This window comes from Ammospiza caudacuta, chromosome 2, assembly GCF_027887145.1.
Source record: "Ammospiza caudacuta isolate bAmmCau1 chromosome 2, bAmmCau1.pri, whole genome shotgun sequence".
NCBI classification, from domain to species: Eukaryota; Metazoa; Chordata; class Aves; order Passeriformes; family Passerellidae; genus Ammospiza; species Ammospiza caudacuta.
The window spans coordinates 26,945,731-26,968,868 of NC_080594.1; the positions used below are offsets into that span (position 1 = coordinate 26,945,731).

A 23,138-nucleotide genomic window follows, 5' to 3' on the forward strand; every position below is an offset into this window, starting at 1 on the left:
TGCCAGGCAGGAGTGTGCCTGATCTGTGAGTGTGGGCTGATGACCAGCATTAAGGCACTGACATCTGCATCTAGCCAAGTGTTGGAGCAGGAGGAATGCTCTGGCACAACTGCAAGCTGAAGCTGTTTCCTTGGTCTGACAAGCTCTCGTGTCACTCTCCTGTGGGAGCCCCAATTTGCAAAACACCAACATTGTGCCAGGGATTTTAGGGGTATCCTGTGCTTCATCTGGCATGGCCTTGCTTCTGCCAAGGAGATATGAGTTGTTTCAGCCAAGTGTGCATCAGTAAGGAAGTCAAGGGGCTTCTCATGTCCCTTTTGATTTAGACCATGTTCAGTATGAATTTGCGTGATCCCTGAACATCTTCCCTGTCCCTCAGCTGGATCTAGCAGAGGCTTCAGCTCCATGCTTGCACTGGCAGTAGGCCAGAGCTGTCAAAGCACAGCTCCTGGATCTTCTTTTGGCTTCTTGCTGCTGCAACTGTCCAACCAAAGAGCATCTTGTCAGGAGAATCTTTCAAAGCTACTAGGAATAGAAGGAAACCCTGGAAGGTAAGAGTATTGGAAGCAAAGGACAGTTCCAAAGTGTTGACTGTATTTCAAATTCTTTGGAGGCAACAAAGCCCCACATAAGCAGCATTATTTTCATGGATGGTGAGTGGGAACTGAGATGAGTGGGAGCTGTGGGCTTTGAGGACAAAATGTGCATTGCTGGGGAAAGAATCTGCAGTTTAGTAAACTGGATACACCCCTGAGTAGCCAGTGGTTTGGGGCACCTTTTTAGCTGCGCAAGATGTAAATTCAATGCATGCCCAGCCTGTTACTAGGGTCAATTCCAGGCTGCATGTGGGCACATCCACTCTTCTGCTAAAAACTCCTGTTCCTCCCCTTACATCTGCAGCATGTCCTGCCTCTGGCTGGCTGGAATGCTGCCTTCTCTCCAGATAGAGATGCTTTTTCTCCCTCACCTTTTGTCCTCTGGGTCACTATTGTCCTTACACAAATCCAGGTGGAAGGTGGGCCAAAGGCCTTCCTTGCTGTGTTCATTGTCAAGCCCCGCTAGAGAGGAAAATTCCAGCAGAAAAATGGGAGTATAAGGGCTGGTTCAGAAGTTCCAGGAGCTCATTGGGCACTACATGGCAGAGACTTCCAACAGGAAAGAATGTCCCAAGAGCAAGTGGATTGCTGTTAGCAGCAGGTGTGGTTGCTGGCTGCACTGGGGCATTACTTTGGGAGCTCAGCCCCAGCTCTGCTCCTCCCTGGCTGTTTGGCTTAGTCCTCTGCAAAAAACGCTGCCTGCTCTTCCCCGCAACACGTGTTATCCAGCTTCTCCCAGCTTGTGCTTCCTCTCACAATCTGCCTCTTAGTGCAGCCAGATGGTCTGAGCTCACCCACGCTCCGTGCAGGCACCTTCAGCTCCCTGCACTCGGAGAATGCGCTCATCTGACCTGCTGCTGGTCGGGTCTGCGCTGCGCCTGTGGGAGACGGGAATGTTTGGGTGTTGCAGAGGATGGCTGTGGGAGGTACCTGCAAGTGACAGCTGTCTTCAGACCTGCACCAACAGCCTGGTTTTGTGGGCAGGGTCCTTTTCCTGGCCACATCCCTGTGTCCACTTGGACAAATTCCTGATGCTAAAGCTCTGGAATTTGCTGCTGTGCTTGGGCACCCACCCTGTCCTATGCCACTTTGTCTGCAGCCCTAATGCTGGTCTAGGTCCTGGCTCTGGCCTTTTGTCCAGTGCCATTCAGTTGGCTTGACACAATCTGCACCAACAGCTCAGTTGTATTAATTTCAGATTTGGGTTTATTGGAAACTTCCAGTGCATATATGGGTTTTACTAATGATCTGTTACAAGATAACAGTAAACTGTTGTCTTTCTGGTGTTACTCAAGTACTTCCTGTACTGCCAAATGCTTTTGGAAAGCTTTACCTATCTTGCTGTGAGAGGGAAATGATTCCAGCTTCCTGCCTTATGTTGTTACAAAGACATAGTGTACCTGAATGGCATTACCCTGTCTGCATTGTGCTGCAGGTTAAGGTTAAACAGTAGTATGGAACTTCCATTTTAATCATGTCAGCAGCTTCTGTAAAACCTACAATCTGCCTTTTTCTTGGAGTCTTGTCTTTTTTCTTTGAAGTACTGGATCAGGTGAAACACTGGATCAAGACTTGCACAGTACACCCTGAAATATTAAACAGCTTGGGAAGTGTTTAAATGACAATTGAGGCTCATAAAGTTGGGACCATTGCTTGGTACCAAAATCAAAGCACTGTGCTTATGAACTGGCCAGTGGGCAAACAAGACAACCTCTTGCACAAGAACCCAGGTTTTAGACTTTCCATATCCAATGATATGATCTGGATCATTAACAAATATGGTTTGCATAAAAAACTCTTCTCTTTCCCCCCCCTCCCATTCAAACCTTCCTGGCACAGTTAGCTAGAAACTGTGCTCTGGGTGGCCAAGTTCACAGCAGTAGTCAGGGGTCAGCTGACAGCCAGGTCTGTCTGTCCTCTGGACAAGCTGTCACCCTACATAGTACTGCCAACAGAAATGCACCAGGTTACTGCTTCGGCAAAAAGAGGTATAGTTTAGTTCTGTGCTTCCTTGGATGGAGGAAGGATTCATGTCATTGCTGCAGCTAGCTCTGCATGTGGAAATGGCCTTGGCCTCAAAGACACCCTATGCTAGGCTTTGGTTATCTGGGCTTCATAGCCACCAACCAAGACACCCCTACAGAGGCTTAAAAGAACTAAGTTCATGAAGTGCATCATGGAATTGATGGAACTGTCCAAAAAGCTTCCAGCTCTGCTTCGTTTACAACAGCAGTGACCACAGGGAGCTCCCTTTGGCTCTAAGATCTTCTGCACTTTGTAAGCCTTCCCCCTGGACTTGTTTCAGTCTGCAGGGAGATAGCACTGAACTGAACTGGTCTTGTTGCCTCCTTCCCATCTCATCTGGCTCTCTTCTGTCATGTTTGGAAGTTGGGGAGAATTTCAGCTACTCTCCTGCGTAGCTGGTTTCTTCTTTCTTCTCTTTCCCTTTCCTTCTTCATCAGCAGTGGGTACTGCCTCCATGCCTTGAATGCCTTTAGTGTAATTCTCCTGAAAGAAATTAGGGACACAAGGAACAAAGTGACAACATGCAGAAGTGTACATGACATAAGTGGCAATCAAAAGAGAACTTCTGTTTGTAGGGGGAATTCAGATCTTGAAGATTTGTCCTTTCTGCTGTTAGTCAGGGCTGTCATATGTTAAATATCTACATGCAGACCATTTCACTGAAATGTCAATCATGCTGGGGAAGAATAACATATTGCTCTTTTCTATTCCTCTCCACCAAGAATTCTGCTCTCCTCTCTGACAGGATTCATTAGCTGGTGTTTGCTTAGCACTCTAAAGATGAAAGAGGTTTTCTGAAGAATAAATAGGGCCTCTGAAAGAAGTTTCTTTTCAAAAAATGCAGGCTCATTTGGTCCAAACCAACCCCTTGGGAGTGCAGGCAGCTGGGCTCATTGGGCTCCAATTCTTACCTGATTTTAATCATCCCACCAAAGGTGCCCTTGCCCTGGGTTCCTATACAGGCAATAGGGAACCACAGTCCTGTCTAAAGAAGAGTTTGTTATGGCAAGGTCTGAACTGCCTTTTGCAAGTCAAGAAAGAGATAAAGAAGAATGTCAGGTGATTATGCTCTTAATAGGAGGTCATATATAGAATGAATCCAGTCTCTTCCTGGGTCTAAACTTTCCCCTAGTTCCTCTAGTTTGCTGGCTTGTTAATGCTAAACTGTGTGCTATTCAGACCTTACTGACACAGCAAGCTAGAACAGGTTTGCTCTACCACAAAAGAGATGAATTTCATTTCATTCTTCCTCTAAGGTGCTGCAGATCCTGTTGGGGCTGTGCACAGGCACAGCCTATTCATGACTGCATGCAGCTACCATACTTCCATGATGAAGCAGGTGAACAGACTTCTGTTCTCTGCTGAACTTTGACAATAGTTTTTTCTTCCTGCTAGAATGCATTTTATGGGGCAAGGAGTGGACTGGGTGTGTCCAGGTCCAATCATGATTGGTAGAACTGACTGCTCTAGTTTTAGCTGCCAAGTCACACTGGTGATGGCATAAATATAAAGACTCCTTAAGTAGGATTTCTAGTTGATCAACTTTGGATTTGTGAACTAAATCATCTGCTGTGGACAAAAAAGTACTATGTAATTCCTACACAATCATTTGGCTTGCTATAATTGTACTTAAAGATTTTCCTAAGGCAGCTTTTAGTGGAAGCCGCGTGGCCAGATCTGCTAATCAGCTTAGAAAGTTTCAGCCTCTTATCCTTACTTAGGCTTTCACTGTATTCTCTTTTTTTTCAGATTTAGAAGTCCTGTGAAGGGTGCCATTACACTTTCTTTTCCAAGCTGCATGGAAACTTAGCATAAACTTCTGCACATGCTGTCTGTGCATATCACAAAAGCAAAACACCAGCAGTAAAGAACCTGTTCCATGTGTTCCTGGGGACAAGGTGACCCGTCAAAAATTAGCCCCTCAAATAATCTACAGAGTATATTAAACTAAAGTAAAAAGAACTGCTAGTAAGGGTATGCACCTCTTACTGTGTCCAGCAGCAATGTTCAGCCTCTCCCATAAGGCCCTTTTTTCCTCCCTGGTATGATCAAACCATGCCCAGAAGCACTTCCTCATGAGGCAGACTGTGCAGAAGGTACTCGCTCTCTCCTCCTGAGCACAGAGATAATCCTTGTACTGAGGAGGAGCACAAAGAAACAGGTGAGAATGGCTTTTTTTCTTCTTTTCTGTTCCAACCTCTGGCCCAATAAATAAAACAGTGCTGAGACTGTGACAGTGAAGGGTGGTGGGCACATGAGTGGAGGAAAATCAACAGGGAGCAGGGTGAGACAGTAGATGGTGGAGGAGCAGTGTGTAAGAGAAAATTCTGTGTGGAAGAGAGTGATGGAGAGTGAGAAGCTGAGAGAAGGTCTTTGAAAAAGGGAATAATGTTGCTGGAATGGGGAGATAGCATTAACTTGGCAAAGGTTGTGCTACAGGTGAGTGAATTGGCACTGTGGTTACAGGAAAGTGTGGCAGCAGCCAGCCCTTTTGGTATCATTTCTCCACTGTGGTGCAGGCCAACCTTTAGCCAGTTCCTGAAGCCCCATCTTAGTAACATATGGGAATAGAAGTCCTCAGCCCGAGACATCTTCTCCTTGAGACTCTGCTGGGCATCCTGCAGCCAAGTCATGAGGCATTTCCTCTGCAGGCCCAAGCTGTGGTGCCTTTGTGCCACCTTGAGTGAAGACAGCAGAGACAGCAGCTAGTTACCTGAACTGGTGACTACCTAAGTATAAAGCCACAGAAAACTGAGTGCACTAGAAAATCATCTCAGCTTTTCTGGGGCCACCCAAATCCAGATTTCAGCTGGAATAATTTAGATGATCAAGCCAAGAGGGGTCAGCATAAGGAACAAGCGCAGTCTCTCTACCAGGCCACTGCTGCATCACTTGTAGAGAATACCCTTTTGAATGAGATGCTCAGTGTAACTGATTGTGAAAGGGGCAGAGGCATGGCCTGTAACAGCTTGGTCCAAGCCTGTCCATAATGCCGACCAGCAGGGTGGACATACGGAACAGCTTCTATCCGTCTACTTCTTCCCAGCTGGAGGCCTGTGTGCATTTGGTCAAGTACTGTGAGTAGCTCCAGTTCCAGTGACTTAAATGGAAGCTTTCCAACTTAGCCCTGGGCTCTGGCTGCATTTTCAGGATACAGCTGAGCGTTATCAGTCTCTCCCTGATAAGGGATGCTGACTCAGTCATGTGCAGAAACGGTTTTTCAGCAACATTCCTGCATCGAGGTCTCAGAAGCTGCCACTCGCTGTTCTGCACTCAGGACAGGGCCAGGATAGAATAGATCGTTGGATTATCACCTGTAGTGTCCTGCCACTAGCAGTGGCCTGCTCTGTACCAGGAACTTCATAGAGAGTGAAAGCCCTGATGATAGGTTGGGGTTAACTCCTGCAGCTAAAGTTGCTTGGCGGTATCTCACTGATAAGGTTTGCTGGGGAGTAAGAAAACTGGCAGGCACATGTCATATGACTTTAAATTTTTTTTTTGCTGTTTAATCCTGTTTAATCAGCTATAAATGAGGATGCCATCCCTGCAGGTTTTTAATGGCTTTTCATGATTATTGTCAGATGGGCTTATTTAAAAACTCATATAAGGCAGGGTATGCAGGGAGAATTTTGCTTTTTTCCATCTCTACCTGGCCTAAAAGCCTATTAAGGCTTCTGCTAAGTGCTGCATCTACTTTTTCCCTTCCTCCTATGGCACCAGTCATTTCCTTTACCCTCAGCACTTACCACTAGGTTTTCCTTGGCTTGCTCCCTCAGCCTTTTCCATGGCACTATTCCTAGCTTTCTGAGAAGGACCCCCTCATAGTGATCTCTAGCCTTTTTCTGGAGCTGCTGCTCTTTCTCCAGCCTTCTCTGCTTCTCCAGTTCTTTCTGCAATACAAAAAGCAGTAGTTTTAATTCCCTCAGGAGGAAGGGGATATTAAGCAATGGCAATAGATTATCATATTGGAGCTGGAGGTTCTGACTTGACAGGAATTCGGGATCTGCATCAGTTTTAGCACTGCAGACCAGACGTGACCCCATGCAGTAGAACTGTGTCCTAAAGCATCTGTCTTCTCCTGGGAGATGATGGTATTCCTGGACACTCCCTTGGGCTGTGTATCAGCACTGCAGTTTGGAGTTACTGTAACAGACATGTCACCTGCGGCTACCACAACTGCTGATGTAGCAGGAACCTTCTTTGACATCCAAAACATGTCCAAAAATTATTCTGAGTTGATGCATGGACCCCACCACTTAATCTAGCCTAAACAGCAGGGGAGGGATGTGGGTATTTCATAACTGTGTAACACTGCTTTTGACTCATACTCAGGAATGGAGGTCAAATGTTCTAAAACACTCAATCCAAGTAGAACAGTAGTTGTAGTTGAATTCCTGTAGGATTTCAAATGCGCTATCTGGGTTATTAGGAGAACTCATTTCCAAGTAACAATAATGAAGTGCAGCTATTCCTAGGTTAGCTCCAAGAGAAAAAGGTGCCCTTGATATAACTGTCAGGCTCATTTACTTCTGAATCATGTGTTTGTGACTGGTATCACTGCGTACATTGGAGGGGTGACAAGAGTGGAAGGAATCTGAGAGTAGGCTGAACATGCTGCCACTGTGAGGGACTTATGTGGCTGTATTTCAGCAGAGAATGTCCAGCAGCTGGGACCTCTAGTCCTGCTGAGGAGACAGACAGCATATACTTCATAGCACATTTGGGACACAGCTCTACCCCTCACACTGCCAGAAAGAGGGCAGTCTGTGAGTCTGTATTGTGGGTGCTGTGCTGTGGAACTCTGCTCTACCAATGAAGACCTTCATTTCACATTACTCTGGCTGCTGACTGAGTACCAGTGGGTACTTCTTCCCTATCCCTGCTAAAGGGGAAGAAACAGGTGAGGCATTTGGTCACCAGCTTCTGCTGCCTTCTCTCCTCCCGGCGTTTTTCCCGCTGTGCTTCCTTTTCCTCAGCTTCCTTCCTCTGTTGTGCTTCCTCTTCAGCCTTCAGCTGGGCCTTGAAATGGAGAAAGGTGAAATTCAATTTGTTTCATGTGACCTTTTCCATGAACACAGATCTTTAAACTTTCCTAGTATTCCTCTAATATTGACCAGCACCTGAAACTTCAGCAGGTGAAGTTTCACATACTAGACACGATCCGTGCTCAAGAGTGAACTGTGGAAAGGACAGGGAGGAGGGGCTGTTCTTTTTACTGCCTAGATGCATATCTATCTATCTAATCTCTCTATCTATCTATCTATCTATCTATCTATCTATCTATCTATCTATCTATCTCTCTAACTTTCTTTGCCCTAAGTTATAGTATTTGTCCACTATTCCTCAAAAAAAAAATATAAACCATACACCAAGTCATTTATTGAGAACTGAAGAGAACTGAAGTCAGTTCTGAATCCCTAGGCTCTGCTCTCAAGTTTCATTTCCACATGCAAAGCAGCATTACAGGTACCCAAACATTTCTTTCTCCAGACTCTGAAGATCACACTTTCTAATCCTAATGCAATTTACTAGTAATATTTTCAGTAACAGTTTAATACCCTGACTTGAAGAAGGCTCCTCTGTTGTATGTGTATCACAGAATTTGTATATTAACTATACAAACACTGTCAGTATCTTCCCTCTTCAGCAGAGATTTGCCAGAAATGTGCAGATTTTTACTAGGTGAGACTGCATGTCCTCAAGCTGCACGTGACCAGAGAGGAAAGGCAGGGAGGGGAACCCCACCACTGCCAGGTCCCATCAAGTGGATCTCTGGGTGCATTTCCACCCTTACCATTCTCAGCAAAGACAAGCTACAGTCATGGGGTAGGTGTGAAAAAAAGTGTTTGGGGGTGGTAAGGGAGGCTGTTTCTAGAACTGCAACTTCAAGATGAAGTACCTGTCTATGCTGCAGGAGGGCTGATGCTGCAAAACCAGCAGTAATTGCTTCTTTTGATATGTGATGTATATTTGCTTTCTCACAAGTCATAAAACTCCTGCTTTGGATAAAGGGCCTTTTCTCAGTCCCTGACTCTGGAGTTAAATCAATATTTCTTGTAACTGGAATGATGTGAAAGACACTTTGTTTCATTTTCCACTTCCCTTACCAATTTTTCCTCTGCTTTTCGTTGTTTGGCTTCTTCTATTTTCTTCTTCTGTTCTGCCCGCTGAATTGCTCTCTCCTCCATCCCTACAGAAACAAGGATAAGGCTTAGTGGAAATGAGCTATGGTGTAATGGCAGAAGTTTGGTGAACAAGGATGCATCACTCTAAGCCATGCCCCCACTGCCCTGGCAATGCCAGCACAAAGGGACTTGCTTCCTGCTGGCCCTTGCAGCTGGCAGTGTCATCAACAAGGGACCTTTAAACGTCTGTGAGATGACTCAATACCACAGCAATTACATAGCCTCAGGTATGAAAGAATGGCGAATGGCGTTCCGAGGGTTTGTCCCTCCCTGCCTTGCCTGAGGCTCAGGGCACATGATTTAGCAGCAATTGCTCTGTGGTCTCCAGTAAGCTCTAACTGCTTATTTAAAAGCAATTTCTTGACAGCATCACTGTCACAGGCACATACAGGTACTTGGTCCCACTAGTGAGAAACTAGTGCTTAATGCTTCTTTCGGAAGATAAATTGCAATGGAGTGATCTTGGAGCCATCAGCAAAGGTGTTGCTTGCTTCCTCTGCAGCTACAAACAAAGCACAAGCTGGAGCAATCAATAACTGGGAGGCATTGAAGTGTTTTGACCGCAGTGTGTTTCCTCAGATTCTTTTCTCCTCTCATCTGTCCCAGGATTCTCAGCCAAGGGAAAACTATTCAGTGATAACTTCTTCGCTGAATTTTTTTGGGATCTTTAAACACAACTACTTAAGTGCTCTGAAAAATATATTTTCTGTCTCGAAGGTGTACAGAGTTCAGGCAAATCAGGGTGAACGATGGCTTGGACTAGGTAGTATTGGAGATGAACACAGGTAGTAGAAGACAACTATTAATGCCCAACTGTCATGGCCAAAAAGGTCTGCTGATTCCAAACTATTGAAACATCACAATGATTGTATTCCAGACAACTTTTCATGCAAACTGACCCTAGGCTGCATTGATACAGAAGAACATGACTGAGGGATATAACAGAACCCTGATTCTAGTTTACTAATGAAAAGGCTATGTTGCGTGTTTATTGTGTCCTAGTGTAGCCAGAGAAGGAGAGATATCTTACAAAAGGCAGGGATGTGGAGTTCCTTCCCATCCTGGCTATTGTTGTCTCACAAAACCTTGACTAGGCATTTAATTCCCTCTGTCAAAGTTGGATGAAAATGACTGGCTAGTTTAAGTGTTACTTGGATGCATAACAAAGGGAATGAGACTGATGGCAAAAACACCTGTACAGCTTCTCTGAGTCTTGTCATGGCAGAGGCAACCACAGGTGTTGCAACAGCTGCCACAACAGTGTACTAAGTGTGGGCATGAGGAGCTTGCAGTGTCCCAGGTTTTACAGATGCCTGACTCAGACAAGAAAACAGCTCACCCTCTCCTCTCACAGCACTGTTAGACTGAGAAAGAAAGTGCAGAATTTTACTTCCACCATATTATCAACCAGCAAAGTTGAGGCAAAGACTGACATTTCCATACAAGCTGTTGAGAAAAATGGTCTGGAATGGTGTTTGCTATCTAGAACAATACCTTTCAGTATGGGATGAGGTGAGGTCAGCCGGCTGGAAGGCCTCCTGCCTTGCATTGCTGCCCTTGTGTTTTCTGGCCCATGAGAATCAGGTGTGCTATGAAAGAAAAAGAGTAAGGAAATTCTTCAGTGAATGTGGTCAAACTATGTCTCACACCTACCACCTATGGCCTTCTTGTTTCTGTTCTTCATTGTGCTGCATTATCCCTGATACACGTTTCTTCTGCTTGAAATGGGACTGATGATGCACCCTTACAATGGAGTTCCTGGGCTCCTGCATGGTCTGAAATAAGGGAGGATGATGCTCTTTTTATTCATAACTAAACAGATCCCTGCTGCTGCTATGGTTGACACTGGTGTTGCTGTTTCTAAGTAGATCCTGCATGGATCACCTGATGTTGAGCCAGTGCAGGGAGGCAGAAGGACAGAGAACTGTGGCCAGTCTGATACTTCCTTTGAGGCTAAGTCACAGCTGAGAGAAACAACAGATAGCACTAGCATGACTGAAATGTGCCTGGCAAATTCTGGCTCAACTTGAGTGGGATTGAGACATGATGACTAACTGACCTTGCTTTATGGAGGGTATATACCTCAAAGGGGTTGTATTTGTGCATCTGGGTTCTTTTTTCTCCACGGACTGAGAAACAGAACTGTTAAACATGTGGGTTACAGCCATAGCTTGTGCTCCCTCTTCTTTATCTCTGCTCAGCTTCTGATTTTCCTGCAGTTTATGGATCAGCTCTTGCTGTTTCTGCAGCTGCTGCCTCTGCTCCTCAATCACACGTTGCTGGAAGGCGTGACGGTGCTCAAATCGACTGCCATAAGCAGGAGATGTCCTTGGACTGGGTGCCTGAAACTGCTGGAGCACTGTGGCTATTTGATTCCTGTACATAGCCTGGTCCTGGGCACTCAGGGCTGCATGTTTAATTGTAATCTCCCAGGCGAATTTGGGATTTCTGCAGAAATGAGATGTGTGAACAATATCCCAACAAGACTGGTCTCTGGTCTGATCAGGCTCTTTCTGCTCTTTCTGTATAAGGCAAGTTTCAGTTGGCTAGGGGAAAAACCAAAAGAAATGAGGAAAAATTGGCATTGATTAAAACCAAGCATTCTTCTGCCCTTCCTGCATAGTGTTTTTTTTAAATGCAAATCTAGCGAGATGCCTGAGAAGTAGGGTAATCTCAGCTATGCAATCCTTATCCAGTCAGGCCAGAGGGGCCCCATTATGTACAAAGTGGAGGCTGTGGGAAAGAACTCTTAAGAAGCTGTGTGTCATTTCACCAGGAGGAAGAAATTCTGATTAGACAAGACCTTTAGCAGAAATACATCCTGACTATTTTGTTAGGGAGCACATCTTAGGACAGCTCATTTCACAGGAATTAGCACACTCCCTTTTGGACTGTGTTGTCCCTGCTCAGAGCTCAGATGGAGAATAAAATTAAAACCAGTTGTTGAAGTGATCTACACAGCTGATCTACTGAACAATCCCCTTTTAAATGGAAGAGAAGTCTACAAGGTCCTGCTTCCTCATGCCTCTTTTCCAGCTTTGATAAATGTTACCACAAAACAGGTGCACAGTGGGGAATGAGGGTGCACCTTTCTGACACATGGTCATCCTCTGAGGAGGCATCAGCTATAAGGTCTGCTTTCTGATTCCTAGGTCAAACCCTAAATTCAGTCCCATTCCTAGAGCACAAATATTACCAATGCAGCAGAAGAAAAATACATGCCTACTAGGATAGTATAGGCACTGAAAGAATCAACATTTGCTTACACTTAAGCAAACAGAAAGCTTGACCTGTAATATGTGTGTTTGAGCTCTAATGCTGACATTAGAGTACTGATGTGGTACAGGTTTCATAGACAGAAGGGAAGGTGGGATCCAACCTGACAAATGACAATTTAAGTGAGCAACCTCTGATTCTCCTCTCTTACCTTCCTGTGATGTGCATTATCCTGAAACAGCCAGTGACAACCTTTTTTTTCCTCCATAGTTAAAAGCAGGAAAAGTGCACTGGCATGAAAAATGTAACTAATCTCTCAGTAAAAGTGATCTGGGGGTGGGATGCTCATTGTGACTCAGAGTACATGAAGGGTTGTTCTTTGGCAGCACTAGAGATTATTTTTAAAACTCATTCATTGTCCTTCACATTTGCCTCTGATTTTTAGACTTCTCTCCTGAACAGTTGCAGGGAGGTATTTAGGGGTCATCCTGGGAAAGAAGCTTTCCTCTGAGACAATGTACTCTTTATTTCAGACTGCAAAAAGTAAGTACTTTCTAAGAATACTGCTATGCCAATAGGCAAAACTACATGAGAAAGATTTACCTTGTCTTGCTGTAAATCTTGATGATGGTTTACTTCTGCTGTCCCAGGCTTGTTAACCTCCAGTGGCCTGTCCCCACCTATCCCCTGTGATATAGCCTCCAGCAGCTGCTGCATCTTTCTCTTTGTCTGCTCCCTCTTCCTCTGCAGCTCTCGCTTTTCCGTCTCCACTCGGCTCCAGCGCTGCCAGGCCAGAAAGCAGCAGCGCAGGAGGCGTCGCTGGTTGTGCTCCACAGCCACTTGGGTCTTCCTGAATGAGAAAGTGTTTGTGTTATGGCAGAAGTGAGGCTTCTGCCCAGGAACAAAGCCACATCACTTCCTCAGTCTTTTTGCTGTTCAACTCTGAAGGCCCTCTGAAAAGGTACAGAGCTCCTCCAAGGAGGAGTAGGAGGGTAGCAAGGATGCCTGCTATTCTGAATTAAGTTTCACTAGTTCACACTTTGCAATTTCCTGTGGCATCTCTGGGATGCAGGACAGCTGCGAAAGAGGTATCATGTTCCCTGGCCAGCAGCCTATGGCAAAATGACAGTGTCTCACCACTGCAGCCTGCCAGACACCTGCGAAGGGAAGTATTTTCTCTGGATGATAGGGAATTCATCCAACAGCCTCCTTAGTGAAAGGCACTGGCCAAAATCATCTCTGTTATACATCTACTGAAACAGCAAATATATTAATCAGGAATAAATTTGGCAAGGCAGATTCTCTGGAGTCCAGACCAAGCAAGGATGAGTTTCCTAGGAAAGACACCTACAGAGACTAAGACACAGACTTGTTGAAAAGTGCTAAAGCTCTTGTTTATATCTGTCCTCCTTTTCATCTGTGCCACAACGCCTCTGGCAGCCTGCAGGCAGTATAGCAATTTTCTCAGAAAGCTGCTGTTTCCCTCCTGCTGGATAACTGACAAGCTCCTTTTACAGTCCCTGATCACTGCTCTGTCCAAGTACAGCTGCAGTAGGAGGAATTCCACAGTAAAGGGTCACTACCTGTTTTGATCTTGGAGATGAGCTTCCAATTGCTCTGTCTCCTGCTCTACTTTCTGGGCCCAAGTATAGTTTCTCCAAGCTCGCAGGGCCTTCAGCTGGCATCTCCAGTCAGCAAGGGCTCTGGCTTTTCCCATTTTAATTCTGTGCTCCAGAATGACTTTCAGCCAAGCAGAGAAATGTCGCTGCAAGCACTGCATGGGAGAGTTCCAGAAAACCAATGAGAAAGATACAACCTGTCACACAAATACTGATCCTCTCTGCCCTTTGTCTGTTCTGGCTTTCCTTTTTGAGATTCTTTTTAGAATCCTCTTTTTCAATAATTACCTCGAGGATTAAAAAAAAAGTATTGCAGAGCATGTACAGGTCTTCTACAAAAAGCAGAAAGGGTCTAGAAAGAGACATATCAAGGGATATGCTTTGGAGTGAAATGCACTTAATTCACCAAGTATAGAGGAATGAAATGGGTGAGGAACATAAAATTTCTAGAGACACGGAAAATATTTTCTAAACTAGAAAATGTCTAAGATGCTACAGGTAAGAACACATCTGTAAATAACTGCTGCTTTTTTTTTTTTTTTTTTAAGAATTTTTAACTTAGACAAAAATCAAGACATTTCCTAGAGTGAATTTATGACACAGCCTCAGCTCATCCTCGTTCCAGTAGGAAGCCAAACCTTTCCCCTATTGTGTAATTAGACTTGCTGCCTTTGGGAGTAATTTACATTGTACAGAGCAGCAATTTGCTGTCTAATCTACCCCATAATTCTAGTCCTGTCACTGCAGATACTGTTCATTTTGATCCTTCAAGTGGGTCAACTTACAGGACTCTGCTGTTCCCCTTTTGTCATAATGCCTTGTGTTAATTGCATTCCTCTCTCGCTGAAATCTTCAAATGGAGACTTACAAAAAGTCAATCCATTAGCTGTTTCTTTGTGCTTTAGGAAAGTAATCAAAATGTCACTATTGCTTAGCTCAGCCAAACTGTGTCTTCTTACATTATGCCAATCCTGAATTGTTCTGTGGTTTCATTCAGGCTTATCTTCACAGCTTAGACTGTGCTGGAGAGAGGTTGTGTACTGCTAAACAGCAGCCAAGCCCAAATCCAGCAGATGGGCAGATGGATTGAGCTGTGAGGAGAATCACCATAAAATCTAGAGGATTCTTCTGCTGAAAAAAACCCCTAGATGTAGATATATAGACATCAACAGTGATGACTGCTCTATTAATTAAAAACATTATGGGATGGATGGCATTCATACCTGCACTCTGGAAATTTATTTCCTTTGCTGAGACTGCTGAGATAATAAAAAAATTATTCAGTACTAAAAGATCACTCTTTGGTAGTGAATATTTGATACACATTTAACCCAGAGCTGACCATTGTATCAGAATAATGAAGGTGAAACAAAGGGGTTCCTACTAGGAATTACTTAAATCTGTTTGCATCAAAAGAGCTCTTGCAGTAAAACAGAATATCCTACTTCACCCAGTGGAAGGGATCCTTGAGGAACCTGTTGCTGTGGATGTACTGGCATGCATCAACTCTCAGAGCCACTGCTCAAAATTCATCCCAGGTTGCAGCATTTCTCCTTCCTTTCCCTGCTCCTGAACTAGAGTGTGCAAGGCAATCTTTAAAATGTCTTCCCACGCACACAATAAGGGCTTCTCAGGCCTTTTTTCTGCCACTTTCCCCTGTTATTTCCCTCCTTGAGGGAAAATAAATCTCACTTCACTTCCTTCTCTGTATATGTCTTTATTTCTTGACTGCAGAAGCCTTTATGGTCTTATCTGTCTTGAGAGCCCTGTCTTTTCCACAATTCTAAGTGAAACATCCCACTGAATACACTTGATGCACAGGCCCAGTGGGGTCAGCACCTCAGGATTTCTTGCTCATAGTCTTGTAACACACTTTTGGCCCTGCTTTCCTACTTTCCTGGTATCAGGAAGTCTTTGAAAAAGTAAAAAATTCTGTATAACCAGGACTTTTTACTTCAGGTTTGCAAATGGTAGACAAGGCAGGTAGCTCAGAGTCTCAGATAAAGAAAGGTGATGCTCACTCTCTGCTTACTGGCGTGAATCCTGCGAAGCAACTCCTGAGTTTTCCTCTGTTTCTCCTCTTCTTGCTCTTCTCTCTTCAGGGGTGGTGACACAGCAGCCACCTCCTGCACTGACAGCTTCTGAGTTTTTTCGTCTCTCTTCCCTGCCCTGCAAAGTGAACAAACACACAGATCTAATATCATGATATACAATCTAACACTTTCTCTTTTTGGGCAATTGTAAGAGAACCACCTCTACAGCTTAGAAATTTGCTGGTTATTTTAACTCAGCCTCTTTAAAAACCACCTCTGTAATGGTTTGGGGTCCCAGAGATTAAACAGTCCAGTGCGTTTCCTAAACATAGAAAGCAGAAGAAAATAGTAAATGATTCCAGTAAATATTTCATTAAAGCACTTGTATAAGATTTAGGATCTCAGGGCTCACTAAGTAAATAAATGGCATCCCTAAAAGGGACTTCTCTGTGAGAATCCAAGCTCAGCAGAAGAAAAAAATAATGTCTCTGCAGAATTCTCAGCCAAGAATGCTCTTTATTCTCTCGGAGTAGGGAAAGTATTGCAAGGGCTAGACTTTCAACACAGACTTTTTTCTTTTATTTTTTTCTGTGTACTGGCTTTCATGTGGCATTAGATGCTGACAAGACTAGATGTAGCCACAGTGTTGATGGAGAGAATGCACAGTGGTGCAAACACACTGCTACTTTGTGATTCAGTGCATATACTGTAATAATGGCCGAGGGGAGGATAACACTATCCTTAGCACACCTTCCCACTTATGAAAAACTCTGCCACTGATGTTGGTAACAGAGGACTAAAAGGTTTTGGGAGAGTTCAAAGTCAGCAAAACAGCTGTTTTGTTAGGGATCACCACTACTCTTATATTTAACAAAAGGACCTTATAAGTGGTTTTCATCTCTCCACACCCTGCTTACATTCTCCAAACTTTTGCCACAGTGCATTTCTTCTCAGCCATTTCCTTTCTCAGCTTCACTATTTCCCTCTGGATCTCCTCTTCCTCCTTCTTAGCCTGCAGGGCCTTCCTTCTCTCCTCCTCCTGTGCTTGGAGCCTGGCCTCAGACAGAATTGCTTTCTTCAGGGACTCTTCTTGTCTCTGAAGCTCTAAAGCCTTCTGATGCCTCATTCGGTTTTCTTTCACCTGGGCAGGAGAAAATTGGCAAAAGTCAGAGCAAACACCAAAGGCTGAAGAATTTGAAGTTCACTGAACACTGCCAGGGTGGGTCACAATCCACCTTTCACATTAAGCAAGAAACCTTATCTGTAGCAGGCGCTGACTGGAGAGAATTGTTCTTGACCAGCAAAACACTCCATGTGAGAGAGTGAAATTAAATCAATATTCCTTAATGGGAGCAAACTCAGATCTGACAGCTGTGGCAGCTCTTCCTGTCAGTCTTCAGAAAAAGGGGGAAAACCTGAACAGTTTTAGTGAAAGCTGATATGCAAGCTACTGCTGAATGGCTGATGTGCACACGGAAATGCAGTAAAGTTTCAGCTGAACTCTGGAAGAGTATCTTTGGGTAGTTGCTTCCAGGTCAGAGATTATTGCAGGCTCTGAGAGAATACTGGGGAGATATCACTGAGCATTTACTCTAATCCTATAATCCTCCAACTTACTCCTTTTAACTGAGCTGCCTTGCCTGCTCACCTGCTTATGTCTGAGCTCCATGATTATTCGTGGATCTGCAAGTTTGTTTTTTTCCTTGATCTCTTCAAGTCTAAGATGTTTCGCTATCCCACAGTTCACAGCTTCACTCTGCAAAAGATGCTGGAGGTATTTCTGGACAGAGGAACTTTCCATTTCACATTCCAGATAGTTGCACAAGGCTGAAATGAGAAATTCAGATTATCTTAGGCTAGTCTGAAATGAATAAACCCTTCTGTCTCAGATCACAAAGCCTAATGTAATTAAAGGGATCACTTCCCCAGACTGTGAATGCATTTCTGATGAATGCAGACACACTGACTGCACTCCATTTATCCCCAGAGTCTTAATCAGTCTCCCACTGAACACGCTAGAGCAGTAACAATGTTTCATCCATTTTTTACAGTCTTGCCTCTGAGCATCTCAAATGGCTGTATAAACTTGACAGGCCTCAAAAATACCTGTTCACAAAAGAAAAAAGAAATCTCTTTTACAAAGGGAGAATGTTTATGAGTCACATTTATGCAGCCCTACAGCAAGATGCTGTAAAGATCTGGGGGAAAAAATCATCACATTTAGTCTTGTTTCTACTGAGTCCACTGTCCTGGCCTCAAAACAACTGTTACCTTTCAGTCTTTCAGACAAACCATAAGGCCTGACTGTGGCAGCAGCTCTCTGGCCACAAAGAGCAACAGACAACTTCCCCAGGCATCTTCCTGGGGAAGGCCATGAGAAGATGAGGGAAAAGGAGGAGAAACAACTCTTATCTCCACCTGCTGCACCTGTTGTTGTGCACATGTGGAATGTGTTATGGAGATTGTTTACCAAAGGGTGATTTTTTAATTGGACACTGGATGGTGACAGGGGAGATTGACCAATTAGGTCAAAGCAGTATGGGACTGTCTGTAAGCGTCACGAGCTTCTCAGTCAGTATAATATAGTATGGTGGAATAAAGTGATTGATCAGCCTTCTGCAATCATGGAGGCAATGCTAATTATTACCCAGCTGTGGAGACACCTGACCTCCTTCCCCAGCACAGCCTCAGAGAGGAAACCAGGACCTGCTCTGCAGTGCTCTCACCATCAAAGTGCTCATACTTTGGAGGGGCTGCAGAAGGCTCTTCCTGAAGGACACAGTCAACTTCCTCTTCTTCATTGCTCAGCTCCTGGGACTTCATCCAGTTACTGAGCAGCTCCTGGGCTACCATGAAGAAAGAGACTGATGACTTCACTTGCTTAAAAAAACCATATGGCTAAGTGTAAACTAGCAGTAGTCTGGGATAGTATTCTAGGAATGACTGAAACCAGATCTGCAACAGGAAATGGGATAAAGCTAATAGTTCTGTTCTTATCTTCTTGATATGTAAAAGAACAGGAAGAGAAGGTGGCAAATGTTTTCCCTGTCATGTATATCACAAATTAATTCTTCTCCATCTCATTTTTACTATGATTCTGCAGGCATTTAGATCACTTGTGATTACTTTCTAGCATTTATCAAGGAGATGGAATTCACATGAGGTAATTCATAATTTAGACAGCTTTCATATGTTCTACTTGCAGACACTTAGATGGTTTCCACACGTGCAGCCAAGGCTGTCATATGCTAAATTCAAAAGAACCAAAAGTTTGGACAAACTTTTGCTTCATGTGTACAGGTTAACCCTTTGCAAGTACCACAGAAACAACTGGTGAGTCTAATTACAAGTCTATCAGGTGGCAAACTTCACCTGGGACTCAGGGTTAAGACTGCAGCTACAGGACTGCACTCATGGATGTGGTACTCCTCAGTGAGCTCAAATGCCTAATGAACAACTGGGTATGAAGTCCTGCAATGGACTGTTTGCATCTCCATTCTTTTCTGCAGAAAAATGAAAAAAAAAAAATTCAGAATTTCTTCTCAAAAGCAAGGTCAGCTCATGGGTCTGCTGCTTAAAACAAACCAGCTGGCCTTGCTGCATGGGTGGCCAAGCTGCTCCTGAAGCAGGACACAGGGCTGTAAACTGCAAGGCATCAGGAGCAGCCCCATGAGAAGCAGAACAATCCTCAGCCATCTGTGTGGTGAGGATGGGCAAAGAGCCGGGATCTCAGCAGGAGTCATGGCACAGTGTGAGACACATAGTCGATGGACAGGAGCAAGCAGCTGCTCTTCTTATCCACTCCTAACACACACTGAAGATGCTCCCTGGTATTTGTAAGGCAATAAAGCCTTTTTCAAATTTTCTTTGAAAATGGTGAGTTTTTGAAGAAAACATAAATCTAATGTTTGTTCTCCTTCAAATCACTTTTATTCTCTTTCATAATCTCTCCAGCAAGATCAGGAACAGGGAAATATATCTGATAACAGAAAAAGAGCAGAAAACAACTTGCCACTTGGGGAAGGGTTACTTTTTTCACTGGGATTTGTGATCTTCTTGTAACTAGAGTAAAAGTCTTCTGGCACTTCTCTTTACAAAGTTGGCTTTGTGTAGTTACTACCATTAAGTATTGTAATAATGGATTCCAGGTAAAAGAATTTTATTTGAGTTAGGAACAATTCTGAGGGACTGGTAGCTATAAAAAGTAAAATCCTACCAGAAAAGGGCAAACAAAAAATAATAAAGAAACATGAGGAAAGCAAGCAACCTTTCCACCAAAAGAAAGACAAGGCTCTTCACCACAGCAAAGACAGCTCCTTTGGAGCCATTGGCTGTATAATGAATTCAGACAGGGCACTGTAAGCAGGTAAGTGTATTCCATGCTGTTAGCTGAACCCTTGATGATTACAAGTGAAAAAGCTGACTTCCTGGACTGAAGTGGATGCTCTTAAGATGTGTCATCACGTTGTTCTGTAATGCTCACTTTTGATTCTTAAAAGAATGGTTAACTCAGTTTTTAAAATACTGTCTCCTATCAGCTTTTTACACTGCAGACATACTTCTAGCACTGATGGGTAATAATCTCCCTCCTTTTTGTTTTTTAAACCTACCACAGGTTTACTTTCAAACTTCAGCAAGCACTTTTGGCTGCAAGCTTTACAAAAGAAATATTTATTTAGGTAACTAGTAAGGAAAATTTTGCATGGGAATCAAAACAAAACCACACAGTTATTCATAAATGTGAAATTTACACAGAGCAACTCCATTTCCAGAACTAATCTGCTATCATAAATATGTCAGGTGATTTCACCTGGCTTCCTGCAGTGCACTAACTTGGCTTTGACCATACAGTGTATCTTCAAGGGCAGTTCTTATCCTTGTCTTGCCCTGGTATCTCCAGGAGACAGAGAGTTTATCCTTCTCTCAGGAATGCCCTTTAAGATCTGCCTTGAACTCCAGCAACTGATCCTTCTCCATTAGATGAAAGACATCTTACTATCAACTGTTTCTTGTGAACTCAAGCTTTGCAAGAGCCTGTTCAGGTTGAACTGCAAGCTGGATCAATAACAATTCATTTTAGGCATCTTGTGGCAAGCAGAATTTTACCTCACCTTCCTCACAGGCCTCACGATGAACTTGCAGCCGTTCTGCAGTTTCCAAACTTGTCACAGGACCCCAAGGCCTCTGTGGACACCTTGACTTTTGAAGGGAAAAAGCTTCAGAGACAGCATACTCAGAGGCTCGGTCCACTCTCTTAAATTAAAGAAAGGAAAACATTTCTAAGGATATTCATTTTTACATTTCCTGTATCCACATTTTTCCTCCAGAGAGCAAACATCAGTGGGAATGTAACATAAAAGCATGTTATAAAAGAATAGATTGTTTCTGAAGTGCATTTCTACAACTGCTTGATTGCATAAACTGGACTTAGAAGTCATTAGGCAATAAACAGTCATTTGCAATTAGTGCCAAACACAGAGACTGGAGAACACAGAGAGAATAGAAACACCCAGCCCCTAGGGGCTGGATGGAGACTTGCTGAGCTAGTGCCCAGCAACCAGCAACTATGAAATTTGATATCAGCTTTTTGTCATAGCCAGGCTGAGAGAATACCTGTCCCATATTCATCTTTCTGAAATGCTAATGGTCCTGACGTGTCACTGTGTTTTCACAAGTAATACCTGTGCACCAGACAGTCCAGATTTCCAAGCTCCTTCCCTCTGTGCTGCTGCCAGAAGCCCAGGATACTGCCTGAGGAAGCAGATACACACTCCTACCTGCCACAAGAAGCATGCTGAAGGTTGAGAGCATGGGTGTGCCCAAGGAAGCAAAACAAATAGAACCTCACCCTAGAATTAATTTTCTTTGATGTCAGGTGGTTGCAGGTGCAGGACATGGTGCTTTGGGGTAAAGCTCTTTTATTACTTGCCCAAAAAACTTGCAGCACTCCTCAACAAAAAGTTTTTTTGTGTTGTTTCATGCATAACAACACCTTATTCTTCATAGAGTTTGGATTAGAAGGTACCTTTACAGGTCATATAGTCCAGCCTCCCTGGCATGAGCAGGGACATTTTTGATAACACCAAGTTGGATTGGAATGTTGCTCTACTTGAGGGCAGGAAGGCTCTGCAGAAGGGTCTGGACAGGCTGGATTGATGGGCCAAGGCCAACTGAAGTTCAACAAGGTCAAGGGCCAGCTCCTGCACTGGGGTCACAACAACCCCAGGCAGCACCACATGGTGAGGCAAGAGTGGCTGGAAAGCTGCCTGGCAGAAAAGGACCTGTGGGTGCTGGTGACAGCAGCTGAACACAAGCCAGCAGTGTGCCCAGGTGGCCATGAAGGCCAATGGCATCCTGGCCTGTATCAGCAATAGTGTGGCCAGCAGGACCAGGGCAGGGATTGTCCCTCTGCACTCAGCACTGGTGACGCTGCCTTAAGTTCTGTGTCCAGTTCTGGGTCCCTAAATGCAGGAAAGACACTGAGGTGTCTATTCAGAAGTCAAAGCTGCTGATGAGTCTAGAGGAGCAGCTGAGGGAACTGGGATTGTTTAGTGTAGAGAAATGGGAGGCTCAGGAAATGTCACTCTCTACAACCACCTGAAAGGAGGATGTAGCTAGGTGGGGGTTGGTCAGTCCCCCCAGGTAACAAGTGACAGGATAATGGGGAATAGCTTCAAGTTTTGTAATGGGATATTTAGACTGGGTATTAGGGAAAATCTCATCACTGAAAGGGAGATCACGCATTGAAACAGGCTGCCCAGGAAAGAGGCTGAGTAACCATCCCTGGAAGTGTTCAAACAACCTGTGTATGTGACACTTGGGGTCATGGTTTGGTGGTGAACTCGGTGGTGCTGAATTAATGGTTGGACTTAAGGATCTTAAAGGTCTTTTCCAACCTTAATGATTTCGTGATCTTCAACCACCTCAGGTTACTCAGAGCCCCGTCTAACCTGATCCTAAATGTCCCTGTGCAAGTTATTCAGCCTTGGCCCATTGTTCCAAGCTACCCAAACCTCGGCAGGGACTAAGGAAAACCACAGCGTTCCAAGCTCCCGTGCCTCCTCCTGAACCCGAGTTTCACAATGCCAGCTTCAGCGCCTTTTCGCTCGAGTCTAGTGCAGATTTCCCACCCGCCGGCAAACCGCACGGCCCTGGGCAGCCTCATCCGTGATCCTGACCCTGCCGAGCTGACCGCCCGCGATCCAAAGGAGGCGGGATCCCAGGGAAGCGTCCCGTCCCCGGCGCCGCTGAGGCGAGCGGGTCGCGCTCCCCCCGCCGTGCCCCGTTACCTGCGGGAGGCGCTGCCCGCGGTGCGGCCTCGGCCGCTGCCCCGATAGGGCCATGGCCGCGCCGGGCACCACCGCCCGCCGCCAGCCCCTCTCGGCCATGGCAACGGAAGGGCGGAGCCCGCCCGGCGGCGCCCGCTGATGACGCTCGGCCGGGGCCGGCGCTGGGGCGGGAAGG

At 44.8% G+C, this 23,138-nt stretch overlaps 1 protein-coding gene across 1 annotated transcript; it reads right to left on the reverse strand.

Annotated features, from left to right (window-relative positions):
- Positions 1 to 1,878: 1,878 nt before the first annotated feature.
- CCDC191 (coiled-coil domain containing 191) lies at positions 1,879 to 23,062 on the reverse strand. The gene is made up of 16 exons (XM_058800157.1): positions 22,964 to 23,062; positions 20,786 to 20,927; positions 18,401 to 18,520; positions 17,323 to 17,501; positions 16,592 to 16,815; positions 15,663 to 15,810; positions 13,606 to 13,796; positions 12,626 to 12,872; positions 10,889 to 11,352; positions 10,301 to 10,395; positions 8,729 to 8,811; positions 7,539 to 7,640; positions 6,368 to 6,511; positions 5,147 to 5,299; positions 4,604 to 4,758; positions 1,879 to 3,104 (listed from the first exon to the last, which is right to left on the reverse strand). The coding sequence occupies exons 1-16, from the start codon at positions 23,060 to 23,062 to the stop codon at positions 2,972 to 2,974; spliced, it is 2,679 nt and encodes an 892-aa protein (XP_058656140.1). The 3' UTR covers positions 1,879 to 2,971.
- Between the last annotated feature and the right edge of the window lie 76 nt (positions 23,063 to 23,138).

What these genes read in the sequence shown, in the direction of transcription:
- CCDC191 (XM_058800157.1), bottom strand. Translation starts at nt 23,062, where the DNA reads ATGGCCGAGAGGGGCTGGCGGCGGGCGGTGGTGCCCGGCGCGGCCATG. An exon ending in GTGGCAAAAGTTTGGAGAAT is followed by an intron (nt 15,811 to 16,591) that starts GTAAGCAGGGTG and finishes TTCACTTTGCAG; the next exon opens with GGCAGGGAAGAGAGACGAAA. An exon ending in GCTGCTGGACACAGTAAGAG is followed by an intron (nt 3,105 to 4,603) that starts GTGCATACCCTT and finishes AATTTCTTTCAG; the next exon opens with GAGAATTACACTAAAGGCAT.